The following is a 16,326-nucleotide window of genomic DNA, read 5'->3' on the forward strand; positions in this document are numbered from 1 at the left end:
CATGATTCATAGAAGAATTCAATTTTTACATACAATGCAAATCAGACTGTTTGAATCTGGGAAACAAACCTTGCAACCATTAGTTCAGTGTCATTCAGTAGGGAAAAATAGTACTGAGAGAGACTATGGGGTTGTCATAGCAATTTATGGGACAAAATTCATCAATAACTATCTTCTAGGAGATTTAGTCTTGAACAAAAGACAGAGCTCTCAAAAGGAAACATACTTAATAGCATACATTAGAAACATAGTGACATACTCTTATTTCTTTTTGCTGAAGAAATAAAAATGAGTATATCTAATTTAATACATTTACAATTAACATTTTCCCCCTAAAAGACATGCTTCATCAGGTGGCATTACATATAAATTAATGTTTGTAAACAGATATGAATTAGAGAAATTACTGAGTTTATTGTACAAGCTGATTTCAACATTCAAAGCATGTAAAAGTTTGGGCCGGGGCGGGGGGAAGCTAGAAAGGTGAGACAAATGCAAAACATTTCCAGTAGTTGAAAAATGAGTATTAGTGTTTTAGAAAATATCAGGCAAATGACTTGAAATGTTTCTTGAAATACTGTAAGTACTTATCCACTAGAATTTATCTGAGGCACAAGTAGCTTGACTATTCAACTTGTGCCAAAATCTGATGGATCAGAGCCCAGGGGTTTAGATTTGTACTCTAACCTTTCCAACCCATTTTTTGCCTGTGATTGCAGTAATCAGAACTGGCAAGCATTATAGGAACAAGATTAAAATTCAGAAAGCTAAATCCTGACATACAATATACTGAGAAAATAATGAACAGTAACACTGCTCAAGAGACAGAAGCATATCATCCACAGATCATGAAACTGAGATTTTTTATTATTTTATTTTATTTATAAGCTGCCTGACTCTGTGTGCTTTATAATTAAAATGCCAGCATATAATATATACTTGCAACGGGGGAAAAATGCAGGGGAGCAAGGTTATGTCAAGCAGTAACACTGCCTAGAGTTGCTAACAATCCATTCTAATCAGTCAGACACCTCCCCTGAAGTTGTCTATCAAGATCTAGGTTACTGCTAAACAGTTTGTTCTCTCTATCCAAAAGATGAGGAATCCTATGATTCTCCATAAGTTACTCAACTACTAGCAGCTCCAGCGAGCAAGGCCAAGTGATAATGGGTGCTGAGGCTTATGATATGCAACATCTAGAGAGCCATCTGTTTGCTATTTTTGACTCAACACAAAGCAAAATATAATATTAAATATTTGAAATGGTAACATCCTAAAAATTCAAATAGCACTTTCTGATGCAGAATCTCAACAGGGGTCAACTAGTAGAAACATCTGAATTACTGACAAGAAACCCTTTCCAAAACTGGTACTTATAGCAGAGGAAAATATAGGCCTGCATTTAGAAGAACTTTGTGTACATTATATAATCAATAATCAAAGCAGTCACAAATTCACAAATTAACCAACTTTGTTTGAATTTAACACTGTGAGGTTTAACGTGAAGTGCCTAAAACGCTTATCCATTATGAAAGTAATGTATTTTCTCTTCCTTTGAGTACCCAGATATTTAATCTGGCATGTCAACAAGCTTTATAGAATACCATTAAAAACACTCTAGTTTTTAGGACGCTAATTGTTTGAATTTATTTTAAATGATCAAAGGCTTTCTTGAGTCACGACAGAAACCCCATAAAGCTTCAGCTCTATTCTTTTCAACATCTTGTAGCCATTAAGAGATTGCTTGCCTCCCTAACACAAAACACAATGCTGTGTTATGAGGCATTCCATCTTGTTACAAAAATGACACAATTTTCAGGATCTTTATATTGTAAAAACTCCCAGTTTTTTTATGCACTGGGAAATCCAGAGAGCATATTTAGTTAGCCAATGTTGTGGCCTGTCAGCCACCGGCCCCTCCAGCAGCCGAATCAGATGAGGAGGAGGCATGTGAGTCAGGGCCAGCATCAAGACAACCTGAAGCTCTGAGGGGGAAGAGGGAATGGAGCTGTCAGAGATAAAGACAGAGGCAGAGCCTGGGCTGTCCATCAGCCCTCAGATGGAGAGTCGACAGTCCCTAGGTCTGGAGGTGGCTGATGAAGAAGAGGAGGAACAGCTGAGTCCAGTGCCTGACACGTGGATGCTCAGAAGGCAGAGGAGAGGAGAGCCGTGGAAACTTATGGGCTGATCCTTGGGACAGAAGAGCCACCACTGCTAGTGAAGCCCCACTCTAGCTCTGGGGATAAAAGACAGGGGGCGGAGATGAATACGTGTAGCAGACAACTATTCATCTCCCTGCCAGACAGACTTGTTAGCCTGCTGTGAGAGAGAGAGAGAGAGAGAGAGAGACTTTTTGCTGGAGCTGCTGGCGCTCCTAATAAAGGGAACATTTGTTTAACTACAGAGGGATTGTCGTGTTTGGGAGCCAGGTCAGAACAGCCAACTGCTGGAGCCCTAGGACCCCTAGAAGCCATCATGTCATTAAACAAATATATGAGCCTGGAGCAAAGCAGGCAAATGAGCATAGTAACTTCTGACTATTATCTTTGTAATACTGATGCCTAGAGATACTATTAAAAATAAGCACAATTTTAAAACATACAGGCATGAGCATCTCCACATCTCTTCAAGACTTATAATGTCTTATGCATAGCTATTCTAAAGTCAGCCGAGTCCACTGGTTCTCAGCCTATAAACCATGAGTGTATAGAAACTGCTGACTTGGGAGATGTATAGAAATTTTCTTCCTTTCTTTACATATAGATACTTTCCTATCACTCTCATTTCCTGTCATTAACTATTGTGAATTCACTCTTTGATCTTCACAGATCAACTGATCAGGTTATCAACTCACTTGCAGGAAATATATTATATGATTTCTTGTCACATATAGTAATAGAAAGTCAGTGGTCCATTTTCTGTTGGCATCTTAGTGAAAGTGAATAAAATGGCAGTGCTTTTTGCAATTCGGTGGATTAAATATTTTGTGACAGTTTTCATGTCCCACTCTACAGATGCTATCATAGTCCTTCTTCTCATCTTTGTTTAATAGCACTTCAAGATTTCTTTATCAGTCAGTCCAAGTCAATGTAGAAGTGGACAGGGGAAAAAAAGAAGCCTGTAATGTGTTTGATATTTTGATATTTACTATAGAACATGTTTTAAAAATCTCAAGGCTATCTGTACAAAGATTGAAAATAAGAAAATTCACAGGGCTTTAAAAACAAACAGATTAAATGCAACTTAAATGCAACTGCTACAATCTTTCTATCAACTACTTGAAGAGCCATTGTGGCAGAAAAATATATCTCATATAATCACGTAAAAAATCTATGATTAGCTTCCAGACTTGTTATTCACAAAAGGTGCTGGTAATAGTTCATTAGGCCAAATTTATGAGTAGATGAAGAGCAACAAAGACCTCTCATTTCTGAATGAAAAAGAAAAGTGAATGCAATAATAGCAATAGCAATAGAAATAGCACTTAAGACTTATATACCACTTTATAGCGCTTTATAGCCCTTTCTAAGTGGTTTACAGAGTCAACATATTGCCCCCAACAATTTGGGTCCTCATTTTACCGACCTCGGAAGGAAGGCTGAGTCAACCTTGAGCCTGGTGAGATTTGAACTGCCAAATTGCAGGGAGCCGGCGATCAGCAGAAGTAGCCTGCAGCACTGCACTCTAACCACTGCGCCATCGAGGCTCATAATACCTCTCCTGGCACCATCTCATCAACCATGAGGGGCAGAAAACAGAAACTACCCAGTGTATTGCATTTGAAGATATAGTACTGTAGATAAATTGTTGCCTGAATTTAAGTATCTGTTTTTCAGAACTGTTGAGATTTGGACTAAGACTCAAGGCCCAGGGGGCGGATTTGGCCTGTGGGGTGCTTAGATATGGCCCGCAGGATCAACCTGGAAACATTGAAGGATCGGCCCGCAGTGCCTCTGCCAGCGACAATGGAGTTCGCGGAGGCCACATATGGCCCTCCCAAACTCCATTCTCTCTGACAGAGGGTTGCAGGAGGCCATCCCAGCCAAAAACATAGCTCAGGAGCCCAATTTCACTGGCAGAGCACTTGGGCCACCACAGCCCCCACGCAAATGATGTCATGCTGGCCATGCCCCCCAAGGTCAAACACAACCCTGATGCAGCTGTCAATGAAATCGAGTTTGACACCCCTGGACTAAGACTGGAATAGAAAGAAGTATCTTTCTGGAGGATAGTTGCAGATCCAATCTCTTTCTGAACTAATAAAGAATTATGATGCAATTTCATTCATCAACTTAATAGCCCAGTAACTTTAGTAAGCCAAAGTCAAAAATAATACTTATTTTTCTATTTCTTTCCAATCCTGTCTTCATACAAATCAACCTTTCGATTTAGGTTTTTTTTTATTATATAAATGCAGAAGCAAAGGCTAAGAAAATTAAGGAAAGGTAATTGAAGGGTTGTGGAATTAATCTTTTTTATTTCTTTTTCCTTCTATTTTTCCTGCAAACATTTGCAAAGTTTATTTCTTTATTATAATATGAATATTATAATCTGGACATGAGTATGAATGGGCCAAAAAGAGAGAGTATTTTAGAAACATACCATGTTGATATGAGATCTCTAAGAATTTTCACATCATTCTTATGCATGAAAATAGATACAAAATGAAATAAAAAGTTTTTGTAGCAGGTAAGTCTGGACAGAGATACATAAAGTAAGGAAAATACAACTACCTTTCTGAAATTGCTCTCAAGTTTGATGATCAGAGTTTGAGATTAGCTTCATCCAAAGTTTTTGTGCTATATAAAACTTTCACTAAACTTTCAGCTGATCTACTTATACATTAAAATTTACAATGGAAATTTATTTTCCATATCTTACAATGATTGAATTATTGCTTATGAATATGTAGTCATATTCACATGAATATGTAGACATATAAATATGTAGACATATTCACATCATTAAATACCAATTTCTGCAAAGTCTGAATTGATATATCTGAAATATCTTGACTTTCAAATGCTGTTTTTTTCTCCACCTCTTAGGGCAGATAGGTCTCTTTCAATCATGCAATTTTGTATAGGTAGTACCACTGCATATTTTTCAAAACTCTTGACTGACATATTTGGGGAACCCATTTTCTATCCCTTGTTTAGATTTTGAATTGTACCCCCTCCCCCTCAAATTCAGTCTTTCTTTATAAACATTTAGTTATCCATTGGAGAAATTTCATGTAGCGAAACCAAGTGGAAAACCTTTGGATACAATTGACAAGCAGGCAACACCAACTGTCCTCACTATCATTCAATGCCTTCAACATATCTTACAAAATGACACCTTCAGGATATTTGCTTTGTAGTCCTAACCATTTTAGGCTTTTCATTTTCAATGAAAATGTGTACAGATCATATAGATCATATAGATCTGGATAAATGTATGTGCTACATAAAATATATTTTTATTTTTATGAATGTGAAAATATGATGATTTAATTCTCAAAGCTCTGGGGGAAATTAACTCAGTAATTGTCCAGTTTGAAACAAAAACCATGATTAGCTTGCTTATTCAACTAGCTGCCAGACTTTCCTTTGTATAGTCCATACTGGAAATACCTAGTCCAACATTTAAAAGCACTGATTAATAGTATTAATTAGACAGTAGGCTAAAATTTCATCACAAGGATTCCAGTGAGAACTCTATGGAAAGTAGAATGCTCTGCATCTGATTATTTTCTTGGTAACTGCTAAAATTTTAAATATAGTATGAAAAGTAACCTGCGTATTGGCTCAGCCTGAGCAATTATTGGCTTAAAATGTTCTCGGCAAGATTTAAACATGCAAATATATTACCACACTGAAGACATTTGAATTATTTACTGAGGACAATGTATCAAAACCATGGTTAGTCAAGAGGTTGGTGATGTGGCACCTGAGAGATCTAATCAAATGCTCCATTTCCATTTTCAAAAGTAAATAACAGATTTATGATGATAAATGACAGTTGTAGAAAATTGAGTTAGTAACACTCCTACAAAAGGAATCTATTTTGAAATGTTTACCTAGATACATGTAAGAATCTTCTCCATCAACAATTGGTTTCACCCAGGTTGACCGAGGAGCCGCTGCTGTTATCAATTTGAGACCAACAGGGGGATACAACATGAATGCAATTTCGACTACTTGATTCTTATTAAGGCTTATGTTTCTTACACCAGAATCTGAAAAAAAAAACAACATTATTTTTTACGATAAACAACAATTTCAATGGTATTTCATTTTATTTATTTACGGAATTCATTGCCATAAGACATGGAACTGTCATTAGTTAAAAGAGAGATAGGATGGAGAATAAGCACTTTAATGAGATCTCACATAGCTACAGTACATAGTACAAGATTTTCCAATTCATCAGTGACAGCATTAAACTGATACTAGATTCTGGAAAATAAGAGAACAAGTTGTTGCCAGGTTTTCATATGAGACACTGAATGTACAGTATATGTTTATTACATTAATCAGAGAAGTCAGATGTGGAGGAGAAATACATGATTGCTAGCCGTACTGCAGTTTATCATGTAATCTTTACAACCATCATGTTTCTTTTAATATTTGCCCCTCAGTAATTTCCAACCATTTTTTTTCCTAATCATGTTTTATGATGCATGGCACTCAGAAGTGTTCCACCTTCTGATTAAAACTATGGTAAACTGGGTGGAAACAGTTTGTAACTGTAATTTTTTACCAGAATTTGGTTCTGAAAATATTATTCTGTAATCATAGACGCTTATTTAATATATATCTCTATCTATCTATCTATCTATCTATCTATCTATCTATCTATCTATCATCTATCTATCTATCTATCTATCTATCTATCTATCTATCTATCTATCGTGTGTGTATGTATGAGTTTGTACAAAATATCACATGTAAACTTTAGTTTAGCATATATATTTTAAGAATCCAAATTTGACAAGCTAAGTACTCTAGTTATACTGAACCCTAATTCTTATCTTAAACTATCAAGTGGGAACAGATTGCTATTCTGGTCCGGTTTTGAGGGAGGCTGAAATAAATGAAGTTACATTTTAGCCAAAAGTTCTGGTCTGAACTAATTAAATGAATGTCAATAACTCCTAAATATATAAGCTCTGAAAATATTACCAGAGAAACCATTTTAGTGATGGGATTTATTTTCTTCAATATGAAATAAGTGAATGTCATATATTTTTATCATATCATTTTTATTGAACAGTCCAGTTCATTAGTAATAAACACAGCAATTCATTCATCAAAGTGAAAACTACTGTATCCATATTCTAAGAAAAGGGAAAGCAACATACACTGCCTTTATTCCTAAATTAATGAAGCATCTGTTGTTTAATTATAAAGTCTTCTTATATAGAAATATATCTATAAGCACATTAATGAAGATTCATAAGGTCAAGACTAGCAGCTGAAAGGTGAAATTGTTTAAAAAGTAATTTCAAGGCATGTCAGCAAAGGTTTGTAATTAGGAAAAACAAATAAAATAAGTTAGAACTGCTAGTTTGGAGAATATAGCACCTTTCTTCTGCCAAAATACAGTCCCGTTATGGTTCTGTAACAGAAGGGAAAGGATGGGATTGCAATATGTGAACACATTATGCAAGAGCTAACAACACTTCCCAGATCCTATTAACTGTTTATGGAGTGCCATTTCACATACTGCAACTTGGACTGAAGCTTTGACCAGGAGGATATGATTACAGTTACTGCATTAATGCATGTTCATGGATAGTATCAAAATAAAAGAAAAAAACTGGCAAAAAAAAGTAGGAGCAGAAAATTAGAAAGCCTTCAAATATGAAAAAAAGACACTTAAAAAAAACCCAATCTGCTTACAATATACTAAAATATTATGAATATTTATACTGTTTTATTCAGTAGGCTTAATGTAATTAGAGGTGGGTTTCAGCAGGTTCTGACCAGTTCTGGAGAACCAGTAGCGGAAATTTTCAGAGAACCGGTAGTAAAAATTCTGACCGGCCCCACCCCCATCTATTCTCTGCCTCCAAAGTCCCAGCTGATCGGGAAGAAATGGGATTTTGCAGTAACCTTTCCCTAGAGTGGGGTGGAAATGGAGATTTTACAGTATCCTTCCCCTGCCATGCCCACCAAGCCACGTCTACCAAGCCACACCCACAGAAAAAGTAGTAAAAAATTTTGAAACCTACCACTGAATATAATGTAAGTTTGTAACATTCAAAACATTTCATTTTTTAGGCATTCACGTTTCAAGAAGCTTGTCCTGGGATTAAAACAAAATTTAGTGCTTTGAGTGGTGTCAGATGTATGCTCCAACTATGCCTACTATTTAATTGGATGTTGTATTGGGACTTATGACTGAATTGCTTTTCTTCCACCTTTTTCTAAACTAACCAGCATAGTGGCAAGAACTAGTTATATCCCTGCTGCTATGGGTGATGGAGTGTTGAGAAAAAACAGCAGTTAAGCACATGGCCATGCAGAAGATTGCTTGTAAATTGCATTCCTGCCAAACTACTTGGCAAGTTATTGCTTTTATTTTTTTAAGTCTTTACTATAGGAAGGTCATGTTAGTGGGTGGTTACAATTTCTACTGGGTTTCACAGAAAAAATGTTGCTAATGCTGTTGAGCCTGTGTAAAAGCAGAAATTAATACCATGTTAATTTAGTTGTTTTGAGCTTTGTTATACTTTTCTGTGCTTATTACTATGCTGAATTTCTAAACAGTGTTATAAAATGCCAAAACTGAAGATTCTGCATTGCCTCTTGTCCTCCTGTGCTGCTAAGTTTTTGTTTTCTTTAACTTCTGCTGTGTGTATAGTTATATGTATGCTGATGGCTAAGCATGTTGCTATGTATAAGGCTATGTGAGATTGTTCTCGCCCTCTTTTGAGCTTTCTGAATATATTTTACTGTTCTACTGGTTGTAGAACAGGTTTTTGCTAATATATTGTAATTATAAAGCAAAAATGTAAGCACCACATTGGGTATAGCATTAATAATTTTTTAACTGCCAAATGTTCTAAAGTAGGTAAATGATGTAGATAATATATTAGTTTCCTTATAGCCTAAAGGGCTTTATTTAACAAAGTGAAGATTGATTCTCTAGCAAGAAAGGCAAATGTTCTTGTTAAATTTGTTTTAATTCTATTCTTTCAGAAATGCTTTTAAATGATATCGCTGGGTGGTTTTATGTAAATGATATGGTTGGGTGGTTTTATTTATCGCCCCATTTATTCTTGTAGTATTTGTATGAAAAACAAAAGAGCAAAAGTTTCATACTATGGTGTATTGTTTCATATAACTAAAATACTTGAAATGTGTTTTGTTTCAACAGCAAATAGAATCCTTAAACTGTTTCATTACATCAGGACACAAACCATGCAGAAAGTTTAGATGGCGTGTTTTAGTTGGAGTTGTTCTATTCCAATCTCAGCAAAACATGTTTTCCATTTTCATTTATAACCATACTGTAGAAATACTGCAGGAAGTTTTGGCATGATGCTCACTTATACAAAATAATTCAATCTTCAAGTGAGAATTCAATCAATTTAATCAAAGAAGGCATGCATTCTTTAATGGGCAGTATAAAAATATTGAGCTCCTGAATAAAAGTTGAGTTAACTCCATTGTTGTTTTCTTAGCATTTCTTCAACAAATACACTACACTTGCTGTCCTAAAACTCTAATAAATAAATAATTAAAATGGCAAATGGTTGGCTGGCTAAGTAATTGGGTTTTTTCTTCCATTCAATTGGGTCTGAATTTTGAACACTACCTAGACAAGTCCCTGCAATTTTCTTGGTAAGTTTTTTTCAGAAGTGGTTTGCCATTGCTTCCTTTCTAAGGCTCAGAGAAAGTGACTGGCCCGAGGTCACGTAACACGCTTTGTGACTATGGTAGAACTAGAACTCAAGCTCTCCCAGTTTCCAGTCTGATGCCTTAACCTCTACACCAAATTGGCTTTCAAGTAGGTGCTAACAAATGATAAAAAGTGTATATTTTTTTTCCTTGACAGAAAATCATAAAACAAAATTACAATTTGCATGATTCTACAGCTAGAAATGTGATGTACAGCATCCTTTTCAATCATATAGAGATGACTATCAGTTGCTCTGGATCTTAGGGAAGCTTTCCTTAGACCATGAGTTTTAATTGTTCTGTATCTTCTGCCAGAAGGCAGATCCAAAAAGATTGTAAGCAGGATGGGAAGAGTCTCTGAAAATGTTATGCAACTTCGTCAAACAGCGAGATTCGAAGATGTCATCCAGGGCTGGTAGCTGAAGCCCGATGATATTCTGGGCAGTTTTAATGATTCTCTGTAGAGCCTTTTTGTCTGCTTCAGAGCTGCTCCCATACCATGCAAGAATGCCATATGTCAGGACACTCTCAATGGTGCTGCGATACTAGGACAGAAGTAGATGCTGAGATAGATTTATCTTCCTGAGCATTCTCACAGCCTCTTCTGTGCCTTCTTCGCACAGAATTAATATTACTATTAATTGATATTGCTAACTGAGTCAATTTGGTCAAGTGGTTAAGGCACCAGGCTAGACAGCAGGAGACTGTTAGTTGAATCCCACCTTAGCCATTAAAGCCAGCAAGGTGACTTTGGGCCAAACACTCTTAGCCCAACCAACCTCACAGGATTGTTGTTATGAAAAAATAGGAGGAGGAAGGTGTGCCGGATATGCTTGCTGCCTTGAATTATTTGTAAAAATAATAAAGGTTGGATACAACTAAATAAGTAAAATAACAGTATTTAAATGTTCATGTTTGTACTATGTGCAAAACAGTATTCCTGGTCTCTATGATCAAACAGAATTTTTCTCCAAACTATAGTATTTTATTAAAATGTGAGCAGAATTTGCAAAAGATTAATAAACAATTTGTCTGCAACAAAAGGTGAATGACATTAAATTGATGGTCTCATTTCTCTGAAAGCTGTGGCTCACATTATTAATTAGACTTCCCATTGTGCAAAAGATTAGTAAGAGAAGGAAAGAGATTCAGTCACAGACAGAAGGCAAATATGAGAATCTTTTAATAAGAAACCATTTGTAAAATTTCACCATAGCATAATAAAGTCACTGAGTACTGTTGCAAATGCTTGAAAATAATTTAATGTAAATTTTATGTGAGTTCCCCCCATTAAGAGACATTTAAATATACAACACTTAATTATTATGGATTTGCATACAGTATCTTATTCTCCTCTAGACTTGGAAGCAAGCCACCCCTAAGTATTTAAGAGATATTTCTAAAAAGCAGGAGTAGTTTCTAGAGATAAGCGATTTTGCTAATAATATCATTGTCCTATTCAAATACATAGGAGCCCATATATCTACATGCATAGACTTCTTCTCTAGAAAGTCAATTTAGTACAGTAGTTAAAACATTGGATAGAAACCTGGAATCTGTAAGTCCTACTCCCACCTGAGGCTCAAAGCCAATTGAGTACCCTTGGGCTAGTCATTTTCTCTCAACACTAGGAGGGAGACAATGGCAAACACTTACAGAAATCTCATCAAGAAAACTGCAGGGATTAGTCCAAGCAGTCTCCAAACTTTAGACACAGTTGAATAGAAGGGGAAAAAACCCAACTACTTACCAACCGACCAAGTAATCACCAGGAGCCAACAAGGGGTGAGGCACTCTATTCCAACAGGACTCAAAACAACTTACATTGCTTTATTAAAATAAAAGAATTAAAATACAAAAATTGTATTATAAAATGAAACAAGAGAAAATTATTATAAACATTGCTAAAGATTTTTGCTTACTTTAATAGATGCGTAATATTAAAGGTTAAGATGCTGTTGAATTTCTCTTAGCTCTAGCCAACATAGGCTGTAGTACAAAATTTTAACAATTATAAACTAGCACATGGAGGGCTATAAATTAAAATATTTGCAGTACTACATTTTTCATAAGGCATTTTTGAAATATACCGGTATGTCTACTTTAAAGATAACCAATCACATATTCACTTAAATTGTTTTTTTTTTCATTCATTTATAGGAAAAACAAGTATTTTCAAAATCCAATACTGCCATGAGAACAAAAACAATAATTTAGTCCCAAAGGATTCTAGAAAACAATTATGGGGTTGTTGTTGTTTTGGCACACCAGAAAATATATTGATTTTCCAAGTGTTAAAATATTCATCTAATAAACATTTGTAGTTTACTGAAAATTTTAATAATAGATAATTTAAATTAAAGTCAGGAGGAAAAGAAGAATAAAGAAAATAGAATTACAAAATAGTTTTTTAAAAATAGAAAAAAATAGAAAAAATAGAAAAAAAGAAAAAAAGAAAAAAAGAAAAAAGAAAAGAAATATTTAAGGAAGATACAATCTGTATCAAAAACACCAACAAATTTAATAATTATTCACAAACTCCAATAAGGTTACATGCAAGTATTTTTTATTCCCATTACCCATCCTTTATTCATACGCAAATCCATAAATCATTAATATTTCAATCCTGGGTCAGCAAAAAGTCAGTAAAGGGGTCCCAGAGATTTATATAAATGTCTCTTGTTTCAATCTTGTTCAAATAAAATAAGTTTGTATTCCTTTCTTTTCCTTCTAATAGTCTTAGTCTTTAATTCATTCTGATGTAATAGGAATTAATCTCTCTTCAAATTTTCTTTTTCCCATCTTCAAGGCTTTAGCAAATCTTTATTTTGTAAATCCAGTAAGGAATCATTATTCAGGTCATTCACTTAGCTCAGTGTTTCTCAGCCTTGGGAATTTGAAGATATGTGGACTTCAACTCCCAGAATTCCCCAGCCATGACTTACTTTATCCATTTGCATTTTGTCTGTCATATAATCCAGATTTGTTTTATTTTCTCATATTTCAACCATTTCTTTATTTTCTACTATTTCTGCATCCCATGAAGGTGGGTTTTTTTTTCAGATTTTTATCCTGCAGAATTTCCAAGGTACTCTCTCACATCTGTCACTTCTTCATAACAACTTTCCAAAATAATCTATCTATAGAAACAGACATTGTAGCTGCTGTTTTCTAACCTAATTCTTTAAAAATGTAATAGTATTTCACATACCATTTTCTGTCATTTTGGTTTTGCTCACCAAAACCAAAAATTAATCTGTCTTAAGTCATAACAGAAATTCAAGACTTTATGATTTATATTTATTTTAATTGAGAAGGTGTTTTTTTTTTTTTTTTTGTATACTTATTTCCCAAATCTTATAGGAAAAGTCTTAATGTTTCAAAATTGTCTGGTCCTTTCATTCATTCATAACTTTCTTAAGTTAAAGCCTCCTAGTTAGGAATGCAGACATATTTACTAAAAACAGAAGTGTTACATTCATCCAGAAAGGCTACTGGCCCTAATTTACATCAAACTCTCTACTTTCTTTATTCATAAATTCAGTGGAATCTGTTTTGTTATAGGTTTTGGCCCTATAACCACAATGTGGTTATTTTACATAATCCTAATCAGCAAAACATAAAAATACTGGTGCAAGCTGATATACCTGATCAGATTGAAACACCTGATATTTTCATTGATAAAATAAATATGGAGTAAATGTTCTGCCTACAGTTCAGATTCAGAAATAGAGTCAGGATTCTATAATTTTGTCAATACGTTTTTTTTATTACTGGGTACTACTCCACACCATATCCAGGCACAAATAACTTCTGGATAGTTGCAGCCAAAGAAGACTCCAAATAATGTTTTATGTTTTTCAGAAGGTAAACTTTTACAGCCCAATTCTGGGACCAGCTTTGAAAAATACATTCCAATATTGATATGGCCAAGGAGATCTTTTGAAAATTAGCAAGGACACATTTCTTTTTCTTTCACACCCATTCAGAAATAAACAACATGAAAAACATTCTTCTCAGATGCCTATTCAGAAATGACTCTCATTAGACTCTGCAAGGCACAAGGCATATACACAGACACACAAACACAGACCTTTAGGCAAAAAATACCTTTATTGTCACCCAGTTATAAAGTTCTTTCGTTTTGTACCAGACCTTTACCAATGAAAGCAAAGACCACTAACAAATATCTGTTTTGCTCTACAAAAGCAAAGAGAATAGCAGCCCAAAATTTCAGATAGGAAACAATTGACATCAACAATGTGGTCTTAACTTGCCATAGGAAAAATTAGACCTTTAGCAATAGAAGGGAGACAATTCTCTGTTAATCAAACAGGCATAAAATAGATAAGCCTAGAACAAGATAAAAGAAGATTAAGAATAACAAGAATAGCCTGGATAGCTCAGCAGACTAATGCATTGTAATTTAACTCCAGCTGTCTGCAATTAGTAAGTTTGAATCTCACCAGGTTCAAGGTTGACTCAGCCTTCCATCCTTTCTAAGGTAGGTAAATTGAGGACCCAGTTTGTGGGGGCAATAAGTTGACTTTGTAAAAATATACAAAAGTATGAAGGCTATTGCTTAACGCATTATAAGCCACCCTGAGTCTCCGGAGAAGGGCGGCATATAAATCAAATTAAAAAAAAAAAAGAATAAGCAGTTCAAAGAAAGTTTAATTTCACCTCTGAGGTGAATAGTTTGCTCTGTGAAACAGGGCATCTCAGGAAATTTTTAACAGTTGGTAGACATGTCACAATACATAATCTAAATTCATTACAATGGTAACTTTTTACAAAGTACTTGGCACCAAAGCATAGCATTGTTCCAAATCACTTTATAAATAATAACTAAGCAAACCTGTTTTCTCATGAAATAGAAAAATACATCATGGAGCCACATTCACTTTGTAATTCATTCTGTGCAGATTTATTTATGTATCCAAATGTATTATTATTGGCAGGACTATTTCTTAGCTTTTCAAAAGTAGCTATATTGAACACTATTATGAACACTATTGAACACTATTATTTAATAGTATATGAAATATTATTAAAAATACTTAGGTTACAAGTCTGTTTGACATATTTAAAATATATTTGTTCACTAAATAATATGAAATAATATAAATTTTAAATATAGGTCATGTTCGGTGTAGCAATATTTTACTCATAAAGGCATATAAGCACACATGTTTTCTGACTTTAAAACAAAAGGATTCTCGTATAAATAACTCTGCATACCTACAGACATACATCACTGTGTTCTCCTTTGGAGTGTGCTAAGCCAGGAATGGTAAAAGCTAAAGAAATTAAAGTCATGAAATCAGAAGAAGAAAATTATATATACTGTAGCTAAATCCAGTTTATACTAACAGTATTGACTATACCTTTCTATGTTTGTAAATGACTTTGCTTCCATCACATCCATGTACCACCCCTATTTTTTCACTGTTTTGTTCTTTATATTTTTTATCTTTTTTCCTTTGAGGTTCTCATCAACTCCATTAAATCTTCTCTTCTTTATCTTTCCCTTCCCCTCAGACCAGTTATTCTTCTTTATATATTTGTTTTGTGGGTCGATCCTCATGAATTATTTCTACATGACCAAACTACCTAATACTTTTCTAGTGAACCATCCATTCCTACTGCATAGAACTCACTTAAATTTCTCCTGACTCACTCGGCTTCCATAGATTCTCTTGGGCAAAAGCACACTCCTAAATGCAACCTTTTTTTATTTCTTTAAACAAACATTCCTCACAACTGACCATATATTCCCCACTATCTTTTTAATTGCAGTCCCTTGTCTTAAAACTTGTCCGTTCATTTCCCCTTTTTTAATAAAGAGTTCACCAATGTACACAAAGTCATCTACTTACTTTATTTTTGCTATTTGTATTTTTATTTAGATAACTTCATTGTCACTTTGAATGTACACTAATCTGCATACATTAAAATGAAATTTTATTGCATCAGTTCTCGAAGGGTCACTACCTCCAATATACACTACATAAACATGACTAATTAACTAACTAACTAACTAACTAACTATGTGTGTGTGTGTGTGTGTGTGTGTGTGTGTGTGTGTGTGTTTTCTGAGGTTTTCGCGGGTGTTTGTATGTAGGTCTTTGGTTATTCGGGTTTTCTCCCATGTAAAATTGGAAGTGTCTTGGCGATGTTTCGACGAAGTCTCATTCGTCATCTTCAGGCTGGTGTTTTCGGCTTCATGCTTCAAGGAGCAATGTGTGATCGCAGCTGTTTCTTCCTTTTAACTGGTATGTATGTATGTATGTACACATACATACATACATACATACACCCACACACATATATTATATGACAAGAGAAACAACACAGTCTAATTCAGATATATACATGTACATGGTGAGAAAAATGAATCTTGTGAGTTTACCAGACGGATGGCATAGGGAACAAA

The 16,326-nt window shown here is 34.6% G+C and overlaps 1 protein-coding gene across 1 annotated transcript in view; it reads right to left on the minus strand.

The window, feature by feature from the left end:
- IQCM (IQ motif containing M) overlaps positions 1 to 16,326 on the minus strand; it is a 116,486-nt gene that overhangs the window by 14,482 nt on the left and 85,678 nt on the right. Inside the window, exon 10 of the mRNA XM_070949001.1 lies at positions 6,062 to 6,220. Within this exon, the coding sequence (XP_070805102.1) occupies positions 6,062 to 6,220 (159 nt within the window). The remainder of the gene's footprint in view (positions 1 to 6,061; positions 6,221 to 16,326) is intronic.

Source organism: Pituophis catenifer, unplaced genomic scaffold (genome assembly GCF_029215685.1).
Source record: "Pituophis catenifer annectens isolate HBS135680 unplaced genomic scaffold, rPitCat1.0.hap2 SCAF_8, whole genome shotgun sequence".
NCBI classification, from domain to species: domain Eukaryota; kingdom Metazoa; phylum Chordata; class Lepidosauria; order Squamata; family Colubridae; genus Pituophis; species Pituophis catenifer.